This window comes from Cydia fagiglandana, chromosome 24 (genome assembly GCF_963556715.1).
Source record: "Cydia fagiglandana chromosome 24, ilCydFagi1.1, whole genome shotgun sequence".
In the NCBI taxonomy this organism is placed as follows: Eukaryota; Metazoa; Arthropoda; class Insecta; order Lepidoptera; family Tortricidae; genus Cydia; species Cydia fagiglandana.
This window is the reverse complement of record NC_085955.1, coordinates 9,609,963-9,633,468: the sequence shown is the minus strand read 5'-3', so window position 1 is coordinate 9,633,468 and position 23,506 is coordinate 9,609,963. Positions and strand designations below refer to the sequence as shown.

The 23,506-nt window shown below is 37.6% G+C and overlaps 2 protein-coding genes across 2 annotated transcripts in view; one reads left to right on the top strand and one right to left on the bottom strand.

Annotated features, from left to right (window-relative positions):
- The window catches only part of LOC134676438 (zinc finger protein 808-like), a 359,726-nt gene that overhangs the window by 137,602 nt on the left and 198,618 nt on the right, over positions 1-23,506 (bottom strand). The window lies entirely within an intron of this gene.
- Positions 1,781-22,984, top strand: LOC134676355 (uncharacterized). Its single transcript, XM_063534712.1, has 8 exons — positions 1,781-1,927; positions 2,018-2,082; positions 2,443-2,589; positions 3,450-3,535; positions 17,463-17,539; positions 18,168-18,260; positions 19,372-19,498; positions 22,255-22,984. The coding sequence occupies exons 1-8, from the start codon at positions 1,781-1,783 to the stop codon at positions 22,380-22,382; spliced, it is 870 nt and encodes a 289-aa protein (XP_063390782.1). The 3' UTR covers positions 22,383-22,984.

The following is a 23,506-nucleotide window of genomic DNA, read 5'->3' as shown; positions in this document are numbered from 1 at the left end:
TCACTCGCAAGAGGGCTTGGGCTATAGTCCCCACGCTGGCCCAATGCGGATTGCGGACTTTACATACACCTTTGAATTTCTTTGCGGATGTATGCAGGTTTCCACACGATGTTTTCCTTCACCGAAAAGCAAGTGGTAAAGATCAAATGATATTTTATAAGAGTTAGGAGCGAAAAACAGGTTCATACAAATTTTTGAAAGTTAAATAAGTAGTTGCCGCGCACCGCTACGGTACGGACGCCTGGGCTATAACCGCGAAAATCGAAGTTCGCAAATTGCGGGGATCTTTCTCTTTTACTCCAACGAAGGCGTAATTAGATTGACAGAGAAAAATCCCCGCAATTTGCGTACTTCGATTTTCTCGGTTATAGTCTTGCTCGCGCTTATGCCACCTGGCGGTCATATCTGTCGTTATAGACTTTAGAGATTATTTTTTATGTAGGAGTTAGAAAAGTTGTTTTAACATGTGATGTTATCGTAAAAGTATGTTTAGTTATAAATTTAAATATATATATGCATGTTTTTTAGATTCAGAGGATAAAGATTGATTTAAGCGCAGTTATTATTTTCTATGCTTGTTTATTTTTAGGTGTTTATTTGCACTTGCCTTAGAAATATTTTTTTTGTTCCCAAGTATAGTAAAGTCTAACATAACATTTCCAGATAAGGGGCATTCCACGAGACTGTCGCTTACATAACGCTTTTGCCTTGTATGGCAGCTACCTCAATAAAATACGTGAATCTCGAGAATATACTGCCAATTTGTTAGCCAAGTCATGAAATATTACCTGACCCAATATCGCTTACTCAGCATTTCCAGAAGTATTAGAAGAATTGCGTTATGTAAGCGACAGTCTCGTGGAATGCCCCATAATTGCTATACTCTTACATTATATCTGTCGTTATAGACGCGTTTTGTTAGAGAGTGAGCCTTCTGTACCTAGTATTACTATTTATTCTGTGGCTAAGCTAAGAATGTGGGTGCAACCGCACAGCCCTCACTATTAGCTTGCAAATAGCCTACTATATTAGCCTACTTCTAGTTATTTTTAAACAAAGCCCCGTATTTGGGACAGTGCAGTGCTGACCTCCATTCCCATTGTGTATGAACTAGGGAACCGGGCGTTGAACGATCTTTATTTCACCTCGTAAGGCCCAGTGTGCATTATTATGTAACCTCGTAAGTCCCCGCGTACTTGTACCAAATTCAAAAGCGCAAAAATCGGTTTGGGTCTTAGGGGCTGTCCATAAATTACGTCATCGATTTCTGACGATTTTCGACCCCCCCTATAATCATCCAAAAATCATGCTTCAAATGACCCCATTTCCTCCTACTTCATGCTACCGTCATCCGATGTCCAGACCCCCCCCCCCCCTAATTTAAAATGACGTAATTTATGAATAGCCCCTTAGGAGGGTAAGGTGCATCGGGCCAATTTCGACTGCGGGATAATTTCAACTATTCGAAATAATATATCTTCCATGTTTTACATTATTTAGTTGTTTTACCACTAAATCAATCTAGACAGACTGACATAGCGAAACTATAAGGGTTCCTAGTGTACCACGAAACCCTAAAAAACCTTTTTCTTCTCGTCGACTGTAATTGTTAAAAAAAAAGAATTAAGATTTCGTATACCTACCAAATTTTATACAATAGTGATATAATCATTCTTTTCAATCTCGTACCCATTAAGGCCACTCAGCAAGCTTCGTGGCCTTAACGCGGTACTCGACTAAAAAGCTCTCCATTATATCACGATTGTATAAAATACTATTTATGTTTATTCTAGAAGTGGCGGGCGGCGAAAGCTGGCGCGGCGTCGCCCGCTCGCCGTCCCGCGAGTCTGTCACTACGGACTTATCGCTGTTCAGCGTCTCCAGCGCGGCCAGCGACGCGAGGGCTCTTAGACTACTCGCCTGCAAGGTAACTCGCCTGCGAGGGACAATTTCGCGTCTTATTCATTGATATAGTTTGACCGGCTATATTTAATGCATGTAATAATTTTTTTTACAGGCCGGTCAGGGTCCGGATCCGAACTTGCGAGTGGCCAGTCCACATCCCGAAAGCAAGTTACAAAAGTAAGTTATAACTCTTTTATTGTAAAGGCTTCGTCACACAGGCGCGTTTTCCGTACGGGGCGTGAGCGGGGCGCGCCGTTTTTACATATAAAACGCTCACGCCCCGCTCGGAAAACGCACCTGTGTCAGGCGTGGCTCACTCCGCGATTTCGTCGCTTTGCTACAGGTAGCTAAAAGTATATTCGTTCGACCCCAATTTTGGGGTTTGCCATAAGCCGCGCGTGGCGCTGTCGCCACCTAGCGGCCATATCTGTGCTGATCGTGACAGACGCGTTTTGTTAGAGAGTGAGTCTTTTGTGCCTAGTACTATTATTTATTCTGTGCCTGTGTGACGGTTTAATGTTATTCGTTTGTTGTCAGACGGCCGTCGTCAGGGCTGCCGCTGCAGACGGCGGACGCGTGCAAGTCGCTGCTGGCGGGCTGCGCGGCCCTGTGCGCCGCGCTGGGGCTCCGGCGCTCGCTCAGCGCCGACGACGTCACCGCCGACAAGCCGCGCCCGCCGCGCAGGTACTGCACTCCCCCCCCCTTTCCAACTTTACGGAACAATAGTAGTAGTAAAACACTGTATTGTACAAAAATCAAAACAAAACAGGAAAAATAACATTCGTCATTAGTACAAAGGCGAACTTATCCCTTTAAGGGATCTCTTCCGGTTAACCTTTGAGTAATTGAGGGAGAATTGGAGACGGTAGTCATCCGTACTGTACCAACAGCGTAAATAAAAGAAAAAGAAAATAATAATAAAAACAAAAAGTTTCTTAGTTACTTATAATATACTCGTAAGCAGCTTACCTACAACAAGTACACAACAACAACAACAACACAGTGAACAACACACACACACACAGGGAACAGAACAGTGAAATCTCGATAATCCGGCACCTCGATGGTCCGGTATCCGGATTACTGGGCCTACTCCGGCACTAAAGCTGGGATACAAATGATCATTCTATGTCCTAATTTACTATGGGGCTGTCCATAAATTACGTCATCGATTTTTAAATAAAATCATGCTTCGAATGGCCCCGTTCCCTCCTACGTCATGCTACCATCATCCGATGTCCAGACCCGCCCCCCCCCCCTAATTTGAAATGTCGTAATTTATGAATAGCCCCTATGTGCGCTAATATCTTCGCCCTTCAATCTCTTTATAAATGGCTAAGTTAAGATAAGGCCTTTGCCAAAGGGCACACAGAATAATTACCAATGGAAAATAATTAAACAAACGATACGTCACATATTCTGATACAAGGCTATAAAATAAAATAAAAAGTTAAGATAAAGATATAGTTCAATAGTTTTATTTCATGAGTAACTATAGCGGTAACTTAAGACATTATTTTTATATTTAATGTTATATATTTCAGCGCGACATCAGAAGTGGGACTGTGCGCGGCGCTGGAAGCCCTCACGCTGAGCTCTGCCTCCCGGTCCTGCAGCACCTGGGTCGCAGGTTCGAGTCCCATTCCACTCTAGCCACAGAATAAATAATAGTACTAGGTACAGAAGACTCACTCGCTAACAAAACGCGTCTGTCACGATCAGCACAGATATGGCCGCTAGGTGGCGAGAGCGCCACGCGCGGTTTAAGGCTCTCCCCAAAATTGGGGCGGAACGGATGTACTTTTAGCTACCTGTAGCAAAGCGACGAAATCGCGGAGTGAGCCACGCCTGCTCTAGCTATAGAAACGGCACCAATCATGAGACTCTTCTTCTTCGTGTTATCCCGGCATTTTCGCCACGATTCATGGGAGCCTGGGGTCCGCTTGACAACTAATCCCAAGACGTAGGCACTAGTTTTTACGAAAGCGACTGCCATCTGACCTACCAACCCAGAGGGGAAACTAGGCCTTATTGGGATTAGTCCGGTTTCCTCACGATGTTTTCCTTCACCGAAAAGCGACTGGTAAATATCAAATGATATTTCGTACATAAGTTCCGAAAAACTCATTGGTACGAGCCGGGGTTTGAACCCGCGACCTTCGGATTGAAAGTAGCACGCTCTTACCGCTAGGCTACCAGCACTTCGTGAGACATTTAAGAGAAAATTTGGAGTATTTTTAATATTTCACCGATATCTGTAATATTTCTGCTTTGCGCATTAAAACTAGAATGCCCTATTCGTATTTTATGTTTTTTGACGTTTTTAATGAAGTATGCAATTGGTTAACTTAAAACCCTGTTTTTTTTCTTTAGTTCAGGGGTCATCCATTAACTACGTCACACAAGATTTCAATTTTTTTTAGAGCGCTTGGGCGTCTCGAAATACGTGTCCAGGATTTTAATTTTAAACTAATTAACACAAAAGTTAAGGCCAGATAACCAGTTTATTAGCCTAAACTTGTTCAACTTTGATGCCAAATATCTCGAAGACAATGAACTTTGAAGTAAATATGGGATACTAAAGTCCATTCCAATAGAACTTGCTAACTTTGTAAACAAAGGACGTAACTTTGTTTTGTCACTGTTTTTCCTTGAATTTTCACATCATCTCATCAAACACCATTGAAACACATACACTATACACTATTAAAGCGGTCGTTACCGTAAAATACAACAATATATAACTGTATCTTGGATATTTCATTAAAAGTTTAAAATGGTTTCATAAGTTAGGTTATTAGGCCCTGATGTAATTGTGAGGGGGCAGGTAGAGGAGCCTCACAGGGATGATGGGAATGAAATGGCAGGATCCAGAGCGATGAGGGGTATTTATTATTTAAATAAAAAGGCACCTGTAACAATACAGGTTACGTGTTAACAGATAGGTATGTATAAAAATACTTTCGTAATTCAGAAGGTTAGAAATCAAATAACTTACAATATGTGCCTTGGTGATGATGTAGATATATATCTGGAAGGTGTGCAGGGCCACAAAACGAGCACTATACTGAACTGCACGCACTTATGAATTATTACGTTTACTAATAAAAATCACACTTAAACGGTCGTGTTTAGAAACTTGGGAAGTACAGTCCGTTAGATAAAATGATGTTTATCGATCAAAGTATGTGATCGAACTGAAAATAAAAATCATTGAATGGAATTTGGAATAGGATTTGAATTTCAAAAAGGAATTTAGAATTTGTATGGTGCCAGAAATAGTATGAAGGTCGATAGTGTAACGCTTCGTTACACGCACCGTTACACTACCGGGGTCGCCCTGGAAGGGAAAATCCTGGGGCTTATGGCCAAAGGATTTTTCCGTAATGTAAATATAATGTAATGAATATGGGTATGAGTGATAAATTTAGAAGGTGGGGATGTTATATACAATGTTTATCATACAAGAGAGGCGATTTAAACATGCATACCAAAGGTCATTCATACATCATCTTATAAAATTTTGGTTAATTGTTTAACCAAAATAAGTTTCAATAGAGTACTCCTTTAAGTAGAGGACGTACTCATTAAATCGCTCTCCATTAGTATTAAGGCTTATTAACAGAGAGCGCAACTTTGGTGCCGATGACAGACGTATGACGTCAAGCTAAATACAGAGTGTTGTTATCTAGATTATAGATACTTAATCAAATAACAACTTATTAGCCTCTTTAGTTTACTGATATAGAAACTTGAGTTAAGAGTTTTTATACGTACTGGCCACGTATAAAAACATAACTAACTGTCTTTGTCATGTTAAAAACAAGATTGTTGGAAATGACAACCAATTTATGTTTACTTATTTATTTATTAGTAAAATATAACCGAAATATTATTGTTTGAAGTCGCTATGGAGTCTATGCGGCCGTATTTGCAGCAATTTCCTTTTCTGATTGTAAAAAATGAAAATATGTACTGCTCCTGCTGTGACCAAAATCTAACAGCAAAAGCAAGCAATATAGAGAAACATTTGAAAACAACAAAGCATATTGAACGAGAAGGAGAGAAAATGACACAATATGATTTTAACATGGATTTAACAAATTTTATGATAGCTTCGAATATACCTTGGAAACAATTACAAAATAAAAACTTTTCTAATTTTCTTGAAAAATGCATAAGCGGAAAATATTCAAGCAGTGTGAGTATACCATCAGAAGGGAACCTAAGATGTAATTATTTACCAAAAAAATTTCAAAAGACTTACGCTTCTATACGGCAAGATATAGGTAATTCTTATATTTACGTAAGTGTTGATGAAACACAAGACAGACTACAGCAAAACATTGCAAATGTTATTGTCGGAGCTCTTAAGGAAACTAACGCGAGCAGACCACATATTATCGCTTGTCAAGTTCTGGACAAAACAAATAATGTCACTATTAAAGAATTAGTAATTGACTCGTTAAACAAACTATTTGAAAGTGATAATTATCATGAAAGAGTGGCATTATTTCTCACTGATGGGGCTCCGTATATGTTAAAAGCAGGCCGCTCACTAAACGGCATTTTCCCAAATATGACACATGTAACATGTGTAGCCCACGGGCTTAATCGTGTTGCAGAGAAAATTAGAGAATTATACGACGATGTTAATGAATTAATAGCAAGTGTGAAATTATTATTTTTAAAATCGCCCTCAAGAATGACAGTATTGAGACAACTTTACCCTGACATGCCTCAGCCACCACGGCCCATTATAACACGATGGAATACGTGGATTGAGGCATGCATGTACTACAGGAAGTACTTTGATGAAATCACTAATGTTATTAATGCTTTAAATGAACAAAATGCAGCCAAAGTGAGAAGAGCAAAGTTAGCAATTCGTAAACCTAACGTAAAAGAGAACATACTTTTCATAACTGAAAATTGCAGCATCTTGGTTGATTCTACTAGGCATCTACAAAATTCAACGTTGGCATTGAGCGAGTCATTGCGTGTGGTTAAAACTGTCACGGCAAAACTATCTAAGATTAGGCTACATGCAAAGGGGAAAAACATATACAAAAAACATAAAACAATATTACAAAAAAATAGTGGATTACAGATTATGGAAAAGATGGCTGATCTGAACGACGACAAGGAAATCTGTCTCCATGAATCCTCAGAAAAAATGGACTTGTGGCGTTTTTTCAAATATGCTCCTATTACGTCCGTAGAAGTAGAAAGATCTTTCTCAATTTTGAAGTGGATTTTTACTAGCAGGCGATGTAACATGACTCCTAGTAGTTTAGAACAGATTTTGATTATTAATTTTGAATCGAAGTATAATAACTGAAGGATTTCAGTCAGTTTGGGTAACATTGGCAACACCACAAAAACAACATGTTTTAGGGTTCCGGTGACAGACGGACAGACGGATGAACAGCGGAGTCTTATTAATAGGGTCCCGTTTTACCCTTTGGGTGCAGCGGCCCAAACTTACCCAAACTGACTGTATATAAACTTTTTGGTACCTAGTAAACGCTATGTAACTGGCAGTTAGATGAAAAACCTTTAATCTATACTTTTAAAAAAATACCATATTTATTGTCGCTTTCCTGAAGTTTTGCTAGATATATTCGTAATCGTAAAGGATGGGTGGAAGTAATTCAATTCCCAAATCATTACGAGACCTTACAATGGAGAGCACTGCTAGAATATTAAATAAAAATCTTCTTTTTTACTTAGATGAGAATAATGAATACAGTTTTGCTGATAAAGTAAGTTTTTACACCTCTTATCATTAGTAACCATTTGGGATCATCTGCAGCGTGACGTCAAATTGATGTCATCGGCATGAAAAGTACAGGCCCCGTATAATAATTATATACCGATGTTGTTACTTTTATTCCTTAACACTTATTGTTTTAGATGATAAATTTTCGAGGATGGGTTTGGGATCTCGGATTGCCAGTAGTTTTACGCAAAGAACTATTTTTAAAGACATTAGCGTCATTCCCATCAAAAGAAATTGATTTAAATGAAGAAGGTTTGACCGTCAACAACATTTGCTCCAGGTGTGGTTATAGGAATTATGACCAGTTCGACGCCAATTTTGTTAACTGGCGAGAGGTTCAAGAATTATTTTGCCCTGAATGTACGTGTGAAATGTATATATCTAAATATTAAGAAAAAACTTCGTCATTCAGAGGAACATTATGTTGTGTTGTTTTATTTACACGAGGAATAATATTTTTTGTTAGAATTACATTAGATTACAATGAGTCATTACCCAATAAAAAATGTTACTCGTATCGTTTATTAATGTTTATATTATTTTTTGTGTAAATTACCAAGCATTTTTATAAATAAACAATTATATATATATTATCATTATTAAGAATTATTGACGTGTTACAATGTTGTTTTAAAAAACATCCTATATGCGACTACACGTCATAATGACGTCACCCGCACCAAAGTTTCGCTCTCTGCTTATTAATCAGTAACCACCCGCTGAATATTAATGAATCTAAATATAATATCTACAATAATGTGTACCTACAAAGAGTACGATTGTTGAAATTTATTCAACAAAATAATGCCGTATGGAATGTAGGATTACTACAAAATATCATAAGATAATTCCTTAATGGAATTAATAAATGTACTGTACGGTACGTATGTACCTAAGTACGTAAATATGAACGTTATGTCAAGGGAAGAAATATATAAATAAGTATTGTTCTAACTCTGGTAGAGTTAGCTTTGAATAACGTTATATGAACGTAATATAACGTTATATAAATTAAATAGTATAAATGAACGTATAAATTCGTACTAAGTAGGTATGTACGAAATGTAATGAGTCCGAAATGTATAATGGGGATGAGATATAATTATAAATGTATAACATTATATACAATATTTTACAAGTTAGGAGCTTAGGAGAAAAGTAGCTAAGTTTGAGCCAAATAAGAATCTAATTAAGGAAAAACAGTATATTATTTATTTTAGAATTTTGGGGAGAGGTTTAAGGTCTCTAATATGCCATCGTCCGAGCATTTTGCCGGACATGTCTTGTAGGACATATACTAAGGGTGATATTTTTTTTAGGATAGAACATTTAATAAACTTGGGTGCAAGTTTAGCAGAATAGTGTTTAGGAGAATTACTAATTGCGTAATTTCGTTTCCAGACGATGTCATTTTCGTTGAATTCGAAATGTTGGTGATGTTTATTATACGATGAAGAATTGGTTTGGTGCGCTCTCCAAAGACGGGCTTGTACTTCGGAGAAGACAGGCTGGAGAAGACCAAGATTATCAGCGTATTCGTCTCTGGGCGCGAATATAATATCATCTGTGAGATCAGATTTATCGTATGCTGATCCACATGTGACTAATTCGCGACCAAATACAAGGAAAGAAGGAGTATAATTTGTTGTTTCATTTACGGAAGTATTAATAGCAAATTGTATCTTATGTAGGTTGATATCCCAATTCCTGTGGTCATCCTGTATGAATGAGGATATTGCTGTGGTAACAACTTTATTATATCTCTCCACGGGATTTGGTTGGGCGCATTTAATTGCGCAATAGTGTATTTTTGGGATCTGATAGGAGTGGAATAAATCCGTTGTCTCTTGACTAACGAATTGAGGACCATGGTCAAGAATTATGGTCTGTGGGATTCCGTACACTAGGAAAACTAGGTTTTCTAGAATATGAACGATTACTGATGACGTAGCACGTTTAATCGCAAAGAGGAGGCAGTATTTTGAAAAACAGCAAGTAACGACAAAGATGAATCTGTTGTGTTTTAGTGTAGTAGGCAAGGGGCCGATCAGATCTATTGAAATGCATTGAAAGGGTCGAGAGCATTGCTTAGGTTTACCCATTAGGCCAAGTTTTAGTTGGGTTTGGTGTTTGCAAGCTAAGCAAGTCTCGCATTTGGCAATAAAATTTGAAATATCTTTGTACATTCCTGGCCAAAAATATTTCAATTTAACTTTATTGTATGTTTTAAATGTTCCGAAATGAGCGCAAGTTGGGGTGGAATGATTTTCTGTGATAATGGGTATTCTGTACTCTAGTGGGATAACTTCTTTCCAATTATACTCAGATTGGAGTAACGAAGGGGTTTTTGAGTATCGGTATAATTTATTATTATGTATTATGTAATCTGGAGTGGTGTTGGGGTTAGAACTGCATTTAGCGTAGATATTATTATACCAGTCGTCATTGGTATTAGAACTATTGTAGTTAATAACGTCTACTGAAGGTAAGCGTGATAAAGCGTCAGGGATTAGATGATCTTTACCACGTTTATGTTTAATTTCGAAGTTAAATGTAGATAGACGAATACTCCAGCGGGCTAGACGTCCGGTTGGATTATCTAGATGGAGAAACCATTGTAATGCGGAATGGTCTGTGTAGATTGTGAACTTTAAGCCGTTGTCAAGATAGCAACGCCAATGTTCTAGGGCTAGTAAGACACTTAAGAGTTCTCTTTCTGTAATTGAGTAATTTCTTTGGGGACTAGTTAGGGATTTGCTCATATAAGCAATGGGTTTCTCAACGCCATCAAATTCTTGGGTCAGCATGGCACCGATGCCGAAGCTGGATGCATCACAGTGGACTGCGAAGGGTTTTGAGAAGTCTGGGCAAGCAAGAACAGGGGTAGAGACTAGAGCTTCTTTAATGGATTTAAAGGCATTGTCTTCTAGTGATGTCCATTTAAATGGTGGTGCTTTTTTGGAAGTGGAGGTAAGTTTAGTTAGTGGTGCAACCTTTGTGCTGAAATCGGGGATAAAGCGTCTATACCAACTTGCTGTACCTAGGAACTTTTTAACTTCTCGAGGAGTTGTGGGAGGTGGGATGTTAAGTATTGCCTTAACCTTGTCAGGATCTGTTTGAAAGCCGTGTTCATTAACTATGTAACCAAGATATTTAAGTTCTTTTTTGAAAAATGAACACTTGGGGAAGTTTATAGTAATGTTGGCTTGTACTAGCCTTTGGTAAACTTTATTAAGTAAAGTGATGTGTTCATCGAAAGTATTACTTATGATGATAATATCATCTAAGTAGGTAAATACTGAGTTATCAAGGTTTTCAGAAGGGAATAACGCATCCATAAAGCGTTGTTGGGTAGCAGGGGCATTAGTCAATCCAAAAGGCATTACGCGAAACATGTACATGCCTTTTGAGGGTACATGGAAACTAGTTTTAGGTCTATCAGAAGGGCGTAGGGGTATTTCCCAAAATGCTTTTGCTATGTCTATCGATGATAGATATTTAGCATTTTTTAGATTATCTAGAATGTCAGAAATGAGTGGGAGTTTGTGGGCATCTTTGCGCGTAATCGAATTTAGTTTACGGCTGTCGATGCAAAAACGCCACGTTCCATCTTTTTTAGGAGTTATTATGACAGGGTTTAGCCATGGGCTTTCACAGGGTTCGATAACATTAAGCTTTAGCATTTCATCAACTTCTTTGCATAAAGCTTTTTGTTTCTCTGGAGAAAGCCTATAGCATCGCTGTTTGATTGGTGGATGGTCACCGGTATCTATGTGATGTTCAATGAGGTGGGTTCGTCCTAAGGGTTTGGTTTCTGTTGAAATATTTTTAAATTTTTCAATAATAGTATCTGAAATTAACTGTTGAGTTTCAGAAAGGTTGTCATAATTAGTGATGTGTTGGTCGCAGGTGGAAATAACTAGGGTATCTATATGTTTATCAGAATATGACGTTATGTCAGGTAATATGTGGGGAGCTATATTGAATTTTCTCCAAAAATTTGTGCCTAGAATCAAGGGTTGCTTTACAGTAGGGATAACATGAGCGGTAATAATAGCCACAATATTTTTGTACGAAATTGGTAGTTGAATTGTACCAATAGAGTATATAGCGTAGCCGTCGGCTACAGAGCCTACGACTTTATGGTCGTAATTTATGGTAAAATTGTGGGATAAGAGAATTTTATGGGAATTATTTCCGAAAATAGTTAAAGCACTGCCACTGTCTAAGAGGCCACATAAAGTTAAATTATTTGTCTGGATGTTGACATAAGGTCGTTCATCGTATGGATCTTGAGTGAAAAGTGCTGATGTAGTATTGTATGATGACATAAATAATTTAATGGTATCTAACCATTGGTTCCATTCTGTAGCAGTAGTTTTATTTAAGTTACTTTTCTCCTTTATGCGTTTTTTGGAAATTTATGGCAAACTGTACATTTTGCAAAAGTGACATTTTGTTTGCCACAGCGGAAGCATACTATATTTTTACTTGTACAAATATCTAAAGAATGATCGTTTGTTCTGCAACGCGGACAGGAGTAACGTAACGTAGAAGGTGGTGCTGTTACAGTATGGACCGGTTTATTAAATGGGAATGGTGGTATGTACGGTTGGGAAGGGGGGGTATGGTTAGAATCTTGTCGAATGTTGGTATAGTTGCTAGAGCTATAAGTAGAGGTAGTATTACAGCTTTCGTACCATTTGCACGATTGGAATAATGTGTCTATAGACGTAACATCTGTAGGAACTAATCTGGAACTGTAATAAGGGCTCATGTTTCTACGGAGGATATCTATTTTTTGTTTTTCAGAAAGGGGTTCATGTAATTTGGAAAAGAGGGCTTCCATGGCTGAAAAATACATTATTATTCGTTCATGTTGTTTTTGTTTACGGGAATGTATATTTTGTAGTAAGTTGTGGTCATGGTCATGCAATTCGAAATCTTTTAAGAAGTGGGTTTTAAATGATTTCCAATCTGTAAGGGTTGTTTTCTTTGACCTATACCAATCTAAAGGAGTGCCTGATAAAAAATCGTATATATATTTGTGTAAGCGTTTGTCGTCAATGTTACGCGCAATTGCAAACTCTTCGATGTTTCGAATAAAATCATAAGGGCAACTATCACCTTTATAGTTGAATTTTTTAAAATCGCTTGGTTTTGCTTCAGAGAGGTTGGTTAATTTTCGAGCAAGTAGGTCTAAATTTGTGGAATCATCTATCAAAGAGGTTGCTGACGCGTAAGTTGACGTTGTTGTTGACGGTTGTGACATGTTAAATTTTGTTTGACATTTTGACAAAAATTCGCATATTTTCGAATAGTTGTCAATAATTTCTGGAGATAATTCAGTGGTAATATGGAGACGTTCTATTCTGTTATATAAATGAAATAAGAAAACCGCTATTCTATCGTGCTTCGCTTGGTTGGTGGTCGCAAGCTGTAGCTGAGAAGAAACTATTGTGAGGCATCTGCTAATTTCGGTGATATCCTGTTCAAGATCATATGGGCTGGAGAGATTCGAACACGGGTCCGCGAATAAATTTGGAGTGAGGAGCTGTCTTAAATCATCAGCCTGCGCGGTGGCTGGGAACTGAATGTTCCTGAGTTTGAGCTCATAGATGAGTTCAGGTTTATTTAATAGTGCTGGATTCATTGTTTATTAAAGTGGATACCTATCACGAAGAGAATAATTGATGTTATCAATATAAATAAAATATGTAGTTATTAAATTTTATTTTTTATTGAATCGAAAGGAGAAGTTTATTGTGATATTAGGCTTAGTTGTGTATATTTATTTAATCGGGTGAAGGATAAGCTATCGGATTATCTCCAACAGTACTGCCGTAAGTCAGGATTGGTTCGCACTTCAGTGACTCCAAGGAGTTTTAAAAACACTTAGGATTGAAACCAATTTGTGAGATTTCAGTGGAAATCTTGGATTGTGTAATTGTATGTGATAGATGTTTTGTGTAATCACTATGTTAAGAGTTTTGTTACGTGGCGCGACAAAAAGCGTAGGACGTTGGCATAATAGGGATTAGAAAATAGATATAGATAAATTGGTATAAGATGATGAATGATGATAGATGTATATGTAATTGGTTATTTAAGGGGGGAATTTTGGTTAAACGGTTGAGGATTAGATAAAAGGTTGGTTGTAAAATAGAAAATTAAATAAAATGATGTTAGGCCGAGAGATATTGCGAAAATTTGAGTTGGGTTGACTATAACCTTTTAGAATTTTGAAAAGATCTTAAAGCTAGCAATTACAAACAATATAAAAAAAAAATTGTTAGAAAAAGGAGAAATGTAGGACTGGAACAGCTGGTTGCGGTTGTTGGGTAGGAGTAGGTGCTGGCACGGAGGTACTGGAACGGGCTGCTCAGCGTCGTAGGGTGGGTGGGTGTCTTGTCAGGTCCGGGTTTGAGCACGTTGATGGCGCCAGTGTGAGGGGGCAGGTAGAGGAGCCTCACAGGGATGATGGGAATGAAATGGCAGGATCCAGAGCGATGAGGGGTATTTATTATTTAAATAAAAAGGCACCTGTAACAATACAGGTTACGTGTTAACAGATAGGTATGTATAAAAATACTTTCGTAATTCAGAAGGTTAGAAATCAAATAACTTACAATATGTGCCTTGGTGATGATGTAGATATATATCTGGAAGGTGTGCAGGGCCACAAAACGAGCACTATACTGAACTGCACGCACTTATGAATTATTACGTTTACTAATAAAAATCACACTTAAACGGTCGTGTTTAGAAACTTGGGAAGTACAGTCCGTTAGATAAAATGATGTTTATCGATCAAAGTATGTGATCGAACTGAAAATAAAAATCATTGAATGGAATTTGGAATAGGATTTGAATTTCAAAAAGGAATTTAGAATTTGTATGGTGCCAGAAATAGTATGAAGGTCGATAGTGTAACGCTTCGTTACACGCACCGTTACAGTAATGACATTTTTGTTTCTTTTACATTCTACAATTGTCTATGATGGGTAGTGTTGTGACTAAAGTTGGTGATATACTCGTAAAGCCGCTACACACTACGCGACTCACGGTCTGTACCTGCCAACGCGGTTATATACACTACGCGGTAGTTTGACAATTTTAAATTTCAATAAATATGTAAACTCAGATTAATCGTTTTAATTCCTTTTTTTTAAATAACCTTTTCCATTCTTTCGCACCATTTTTAAACATTATTATTAAACTACGGAAAATTAAAACTGGTAGTTTTGGACTGTTCATAAATAAAAATCTACTCTACATTTGACAAAATAATGACTGTTGAATGATTGACGGTTTCAATATTATTTTACTCGTTCACTGTTTTTCTTGGCATGTACGCGTATCTTACTTCTTTGTTATTGAATTTAAGAGATATCTGTTTCTCGCTCTCACTTATGGATGCGACGCACCAAGTTCGTGATGCAGTGCGATAGTGTGTTACGGCCTTAAGTAAAGGACTAAGTAAGACTCTTGCCCATCACTAGCAAATTCATCATTCAGAGACAATTTCAATATGGCGGTTTGTTGACATAGTTTGCAAGTTCTATTGGAATGGACTTTACAGGATGATTCATGAGACGTGAGCAGGACTAATCCTGCACACTCAGTAACTGATAATTGATCGATCACCGTCGTATTTAGGAGAAACAACAACACTTTTTCCTATTTTGTATTTTTTGGTGAGGGCAAATTTAATTCTCAACAATCATGGTCACCCTACTTAAGACCGTGATGACAGTAATAACATTCAATTTGACACAGAATATCGGTAGTTTAGTATTCAAATTTTAGGGTGACCATGCATGTCGTAAAAAAAATAATAACTTTTTTTTCAACACGACTAGAAAATTAACTTTAACCTCACTAATACTGATACGAAACAGTTGCTTAAAATTAACGAAATGCGCAGTGTTAGTCCTGCTCACGTCTCCTGAATCACCCTGTATATTGCTTAAAGCCGTTGCTGTTATATGATAAGCTACAAAACTAAGCTTAAGATCGAAGATCATGGTCATGGGGGAGCCCCTTAGTCACACTTGGCATGTATAGTTGGTCAAGCAAATCTTGTCAGTAGAAAAAGGCGCGAAATTCCATATAATATAATTACAGTAGAGTCCGGTTATAACGACACCCAAGGGACCGCTGATATTACGTCGTACTATCCGGAGGTCGTACAAAACAAACTGCCAATTTTAATATATTTTTTCAATCAAAATAATTACATAATTTTGTATTTATTAATACTTATGCGACAATTAAAGAAAAAAAGAAAACATTTCTTTTAAAATATTTTTTTACGTTAGTATTACGACACCTTGTCAAAATGGAGAGACTTGTGTGTTTAGAAGAAGCCACTTTTCAATATACGCGTACTCACTCGTCATCCGCAAATTACTCGAATCCCGTAAAATAAAAAGACGTAATGCTTGGAGATCTAATCAAGATGACGTTGTTTTATCACACAGTTTCTATGGCCACCTCCTGTGTCCATCATCAGATCAGGTCGAAGGTACCTACCAAATATTGCATTGATAACCAACTTACATAATTATGTACTAATGTGAAGTTTAAGCTCAAATGAATAATGGGAATTGGGTTTTATTTAGTTTACGAAAGTAAGAAGACCAAGTTTACGAAAAGTCACGTGACTATTTCATCTTCCTCCGTATAGGCAAAAGGGGAGTTGGGTGAGCGGGAGGGAGTAAGCTTCTTACCAAGAATTTATTTGTAAAAACTACGTCGCTTGTCGTTGTAACCGGACTTGACGGACGGATTTTGTGTCAATTTCCGTCGTTAAAAGCGGTCGGTTGTTATAAGCGGTGTCGTAATAAACGGTTGTTCGTTCATAGTAGTTTGTACTAAAACCAAACAAGTGCCTATACTTACGTCGCTATAAGCGGTTGGTTGTTATAAGCGAAGTCGTACTAACCGGATTCTACTGTATTTTCACTTTGTATGATAAGATTGATAAGATGACTAATGACTGTTTAGATACCGTAATTTAAATTATTTTATTGTTATTATTGTAGTTTTTAGGGTTCCGTACCCAAAGGGTAAAACGGGACCCTATTACTAAGACTTCGCTGTCTGTCCGTCCGTCCGTCTGTCTGTCACCAGGCTGTATCTCACGAACCGTGATAGCTAGACAGTTGAAATTTTCACAGATGATGTATTTCTGTTGCCGCTATAACAACAAATACTAAAAACAGTATAAAATAAAGATTTAAGTGGGGCTCCCATACAGCAAACGTGATTTTTGACCAAAGTTAAGCAACGTCGGGCGTGGTCAGTACTTGGATGGGTGACCGTTTTTTTTTTCTTTTTTTTTTAGCATTGTGGTACGGAACCCTTCTCGCGCGAGTCCGACTCGCACTTGCCCGGTTTTTTAGAGTTCCGTAGTTACCCTTTGGGTACGGAACCCTGGCAGTTACTTAAATGTAAAAACCATCGTACAACATCGGTGACCGTTTTCTTTTTGCATTTTTTCCGTTTTTTTTTTTGCTTTATGGTACGGAACCCTACGTGCGCGAGTCCGACTCGCACTTGCCCGGTTTTAATTGGATAGTGTAGGCTTTTTAAATTAACTTTTTGTGTTAAATTTGTACTTTAGCGTGTAGTTGTGCTCTCTCGGAAGGGAATGTTCTAAGGGACGATATCACTTTGCGCCTACATTTTTTAAATTTGCCGAATTTTCTACTGACTAGATTTGCTTGACCATCTATATTGTGAATTTCGAAAATACTGTAATGCGTTTTAGTGGGCGGGTCACAGCTGCCGTCTCCTCAGCGCGCGAGTGTCCAACCCGCACAGCGACTACTCTCCGATAACAAAAAGGTATGACACAATCCATATCACTGTTCCAGACCTTTTGAAAAAAAAAACGAATATAACCGATTTGAAAGACCGAAGTGTCCGTGAAAAAAATTTTTTCACCACACCAGCTCGGAAAGGCTTACTTTGCACTTCAAAAACTGATAGCAAAGTTGCATATTTTCACATGTGAGGCAAAGTAATCGAATGCAAATTTTGAGTTGTTTTCTTATGGGGCTATTCATAAATTACGTCATTTCTAATTAGGGGGGGGGGGGTCAAAAATCGTTAAAAATAGATGTCGTAATTTATGGACATCCCCTATATTTGCTGGTAGAATTGACTTTTAAATGATGATTTAGGATGATAAATATTTAATAACATTCATTTGGATTTGATTTTGTTTGATATTTACATTTAATATTTGTGTGGTTGGTGATGGTGAAAATTTTTGTGTTTCACTCGTTGGCAAATTTTGTTTAACCCTCGTTCTTTGAAACCCTCGCAACGCTCAAGATTCCATTTTTCGAAGCCCTCGCTACGCTCGTGGTTCATTTTTGGAATCTTTCGCTTGCTCGGGTATCAATATTAGCACGAGCGGTTAAACAACAACTTTGCCCCCGAGTGAAATAAATAACTATTGTTTTTTCAGATACGTCAGAACTATATAAAGCGGCGGCTGCTCACCACATACAAGGCCTTGGAAAGAATGTCTCAGTCCGAGTTCAATTTGGATAAGCTGGAGGTATTTCACACTAGTTTATAATAATATATTCATTCATTTTAGTTTATGGAAAATATGTTTGATTTTCTTTTGTTTTTGAATCGAACGAACAAACAGTCAAAACGAAAAAGTTATGTCATAAGTAGTCACTAACATGCATGTATATTTTCGAGGCAGCAGTTTTTGTAAAAAAATACCCAGATCTATTTAAAAATGTTTACCACAGAAACACAAGATATCCTAACAAACTGGTATTAGACTTCATTCCGAATAGTTCACTTTTTATGGAAAATAATTATTAACTTATTACTTATGTATGAAAATATTTAATGCCCTTCCTGAAAATATCAAACTTCTGCCTATAAATCTATTCAAAGCGTAACTATATACATGACTCAAAAACAGGTGTCTTATTCTTTAAACGAGTTCCTCCAAATCTAGTAATATTAAGTAGAAATTATAGTTGTAATGTAAGTAAACAATCTAATGAATTAAGACCAGCGTCGGGATAATCTTTCCAATATCACCTTGTTGTACCATGTAGTTTATGCGAAGCGCGTAGTTTATGGTCAGTCAAAAATTAAAAAGTTAAAAACATTGCAGTCTCGATTTTGGGACTGCAATGTTGTATACAAATTCCATTATTTGTCGAGTTCCAAACTTTTTAAAAGTTGAAATGACCATATCAAATGAAGACTCAGGCCCATTAAACAGCCAAACAGATGATTAGTACCGCGACGTTTAGCTGTCTCAAATAGGTTGGCGTATTTTTGGCAGAAAAATACACTTCTCTTTTTTTATTAAAAAAAATAAAAAGGTGCAAGGGCTTTTTTTCTGTGAAAATATATACGTAAGAACGTTGCTTTTGTAAAATATTTCTATGATATTTGTATTTATTGCACCATTTTTGAGAAAAGCACTATATATGACTCGGCTGGAAGGCTACTTGCTGGCTTCGGATTCAATTAAACGGACTCCCAAGGTCGTCCGTTTAAAACGAATCCTCAGCCTGCAAGTAGCTACTTCCGAGCCTCGACAATAATGTACTATTATTTATTTTATTATTTATTTATTACCAGCTACGTTTGCTACTTAAAATTGAACTTTGGTCATAGTGTTATCGTACGTACAGGCGGCGGCGGTCGCCTCGGCGCTCAGCACCGGCGGCGCGGGGCCCACCGTGCTGGCCGTGCCTACTGTGCCTAACGTGCACGCCGTGCACGCCGGGCCCACCGTGCACACACGCTTCGTGCATCCAGGTGGGAATCACCTAACTTTACTTCTATTTTATACAGTATGTAAAACTAACGAATAACATCTACTCAAACCTGTTAATGTCTTAGAGGATATAACCAACGGAGACGCCATATCTAAAATTTTCGGTACAAAATAGTCTGCCGTTTTTTGCGGGGGAGGGGCACATCAAATGTATAGGTACGTCATGTCAGATAAACGTCAGTCCATACATATGGTTGACATGTGGTTGACCATTGGCCGCCTATTTTCGACAGAGGGGAACGCCTGTTAATGGCGGCTCCATTGTTAATTACTCCGAGGTTAATGTATATACAGTGAAACCTGGTTAAGTGGGACCTGGATAAGTGAGAAACCTCTATAGCTGGGACTCGTGGTGCGGTCCCGACACTTTAGCACTGAATTACCTCTGTTACTGAGAAAAAACGAACCTCTATAACTGGGATTCGTTGTTGTGATTTTATAGTCACATTTACCTCTATAAGTGAGACGGAGAGTGTATTTTACCTCTTTTACTGAGACTATATTTATAAGATTACATTTTTTTTATTATTATTTGTATCTCCGTTACAAACTCTCGGGTTTTTAAGCCCGGTCATTTATAAGGCGTGCGTGGGGATATAGATCCAACACGTAGAGGCCGTCTGGAGAGCTTTGATGTCATGTAGAACGCCTGCCGGAACCCATTCACGGGTGCATAAATAGATACCCGTAAACCGGTTGCAGCAGGCATTGGGAGCTATTATAGAAAAATGGAAAGATTATTATTATTATTATTGTGTAAGCAGGCAGGCAGTTGTGACAACTGATATTGCCTGTATCCAGTAATCATTAATAGTTATCGTTGACAAGTAGATGTATTGACATTTTCCTAATTATTTTTTAGAATTTTATAGGGAATTGACTTCTGTATCTGAGATAACGTCAATCTATGACCTCTCTAACTTGGACTTCATTGAACGATTTCCGTATTCTTACTAACTTTTAGTCTATCCACAAATTCCGCATTTGCCTAATTGTGTCTAAACAACTTCAAACTTTGATTTAGTTAATTTATCTAAGTAGCTAAAACTACCGAAACGAAAGCTGAAATTTTGATAAGTAACAAGAAAGAATTAATTTTCATTTATTAAATTTTTAATACGCACTGAAGTCCGTATCAAATTTAATTTAATTTTGATATATCTATCCATTGGAGAATCATTCAAAATAAATTCAAAGAAATATTTAAACAGGCTTAAAACATATTTTGGGACAAGGATTATTTTACCTTATTTAGTTTTAAATACAGTGAAATCTGGATAAGTGAGATCTCAAGGGACGAGCAAATTTGTCTCACTTAAAGAGGTTTTCCACTTACACAGGCTCCCAGTTAGCCAGGTACAAATAAATTTCTGTCTCATTTACAGAGGGTTCCATTAATAGAGGTGAGCATAGAGTATATTTCAGTTATAGAGGTGGTTAATAAGGTACAATTTAGTAATTATCTTTAAAAATAAATAAGGTAAAATAATCCTTGTCCCTAAATATGTTTTAAGTCTGTTTAAATATTTATTTGAATTTATTTTGAATGATTCTCCAAAGGATAGATATTTCAAAATTAAATTAAATTTGATACGGACTTCATTGCGTATTTGAAATTTAATAAATGAAAATTTATTTTTTGCGTAACTTATTAAAATTTCAGCTTTCCTTTCGATAGTTTTAACTACTTACATAAATTAACTAAATCAAAATTGAAGTTGTTTAGACACAATTAGGCAAATGCGGAATTTGTGGATAGACTAAGAGTTAGTAAGAACACGGAAATTATTCAATGAAGTCCAAGTTAGAGAGGTCATAGATTGACGTTATTTCAGATACAGAAGTCAATTCCCTATAAAACTCTAAAAAACAATTAGGAAAATGTAATCTTATAAATATAGTCTCAGTAAAAGAGGTAAAATCCACTCTCTGTCTCAATTATAGAGGTAAATGTGACTATAAAATCACAACAACGAATCCCAGTTATAGAGGTTCGTTTTTTCTCAGTAACAGAGGTAATTCAGTGCTAAAGTGTGGGGACCGCACCATGAGTCCCAGCTATAGAGGTTTCTCACTTATCCAGGTCCCACTTAACCAGGTTTCACTGTATATTAATTACTAAATACCTTATTAACCACCTCTATAACTGCAATATACTCTATTCTCACCTCTATTAATAGAAACCTCTGTAAATGAGACAGAAATTTATCTGTACCTGGCTAACTGGGAGCCTGGGTAAGTGGAAAACCTCTTTAAGTGAGACAAATTTGCTCGTCCCTTGAGATCTCACTTATCCAGGTTTCACTGTAGTTCGTTTTTTTTAGCATTAGAAATAAGGTAAACAATCTTGATGTGTCTTTTAATTGACAAACACATTTTAAAAATAAGTTACGGCATATTTGTAACAATTATGAATCTAATACTATCATTTATATTCTTCTGCTTTCATAACTAATAGTTTTTGATTTTTAAAAAGCGTTTTTCAATTAAAAGACCTGTCAAGATCGCTTACCTTCTTGCAAGTTCTTTCTAATGCTTAAAAAAAAACGAACTATAGCATTGAAATTTTCTATAGGACAGTCGATTTCTTTTTAACGATTTCATGGTTGGCGCCATAATAAAAGTTGCTCAGTGTGCCATTCATTAACGGGCTTGAGAAAATGTTTTTCGTTAATTTACATATAGGGTACGAAAATGATCTAAAGTAGAAAGAATCAATCTACATTTCAACTTACAGAGGCATGCGCCCTCGCGCTGACGGCGGCCGACCTGGAGCGCGAGCGTGGCCGCCCCCTCAGCAAGTACGAGAGAAATATGATGATCTTCAATTGGCTTCACACCCTCGACGACCAGGCACCTTTCTAGGCTATAGACTAGGAATCCTCTAGACGGAGTTTACAGCAATTATTTCATGAAACCGATGCTGCCAAAAATACTGGGGTGCGGGGGACGAGGGGAGCGAGTCCCGTGCCGTGATTGGTCCGTTCAAAGACACGGACGTCACACAAAAACACTGACTCGAAAATGAAGTAAAACTACCGTATATTTGTGGCAGAGTTACCGTATATTTGGGGTAGGGTTACTATGCTCAGTCTGGAGGATATCTTGTCTGTGTTCTAGGCTAACTGATAACCGAAACCTATATTGGTCAAATCGAAGAGCATAAAAAAAAGGAATCTCGCTATAAAATGACCCGTTTTCATTGTAAAATGTGTTAGAGTAAAAATAAGTAGGAAAAGGGGCGAGGCCCCCTAACCTCCTTAAGGAAGTACGAAATAATATGTCTCTGTAATCTTCAACTGGCTTCATAACCTAGACCAGCGGTCGGCAACCAATTAGCAGCCAAGGGCCACATAGTAGTTAACGGAGGTGACGCGGGCCGTACTTTGTTAATATTTATGACTTTATGAGACATTGTCGTTTGTCACTATTACTTACAAAATAGCCAAGGCGGCTCTCGGGCCACAAGTGACAGGTTCACGAGCCACATACGCATGCGGCCCGCGGGCCGGAGGTTGCCGACCGCTGGCCTAGACGATCAGGCACCTTTCTAGGCTATCTAGTAACTGAAACCTATATTGGTCAAAGAGCATAAAAAATAAGGAATCTCGCTATAATATGACCCGTTTTCATTGTTAAAAAAAAGGAGGAATAGGGGCGAGGCCCCCTAATCTCCTTCAGCAAGTACGAAGGGAATATGATGATCTTCAATTGGCTTCACACCCTCGACGATCAGGCACCTTTCTAGACTACCTAGTAACTGAAACCTACAGGATCATTTTTGGACCGTTAGCCATATTGTGCGAGGTGATTAGGTAGGCCATAATGAACAACTTTTTGACCCTGACAACAAAAATGACCCTGTATATTGGTCAAAGAGCATAAAAAATAAGGAATCTCCCTATAAAATGACCCGTTTTCACTGTAAAATGCGTTAGTTAAAAAAAGGAGGAATAGGGGCGAGGCCCCCTAACCTCCTTCAGCAAGTA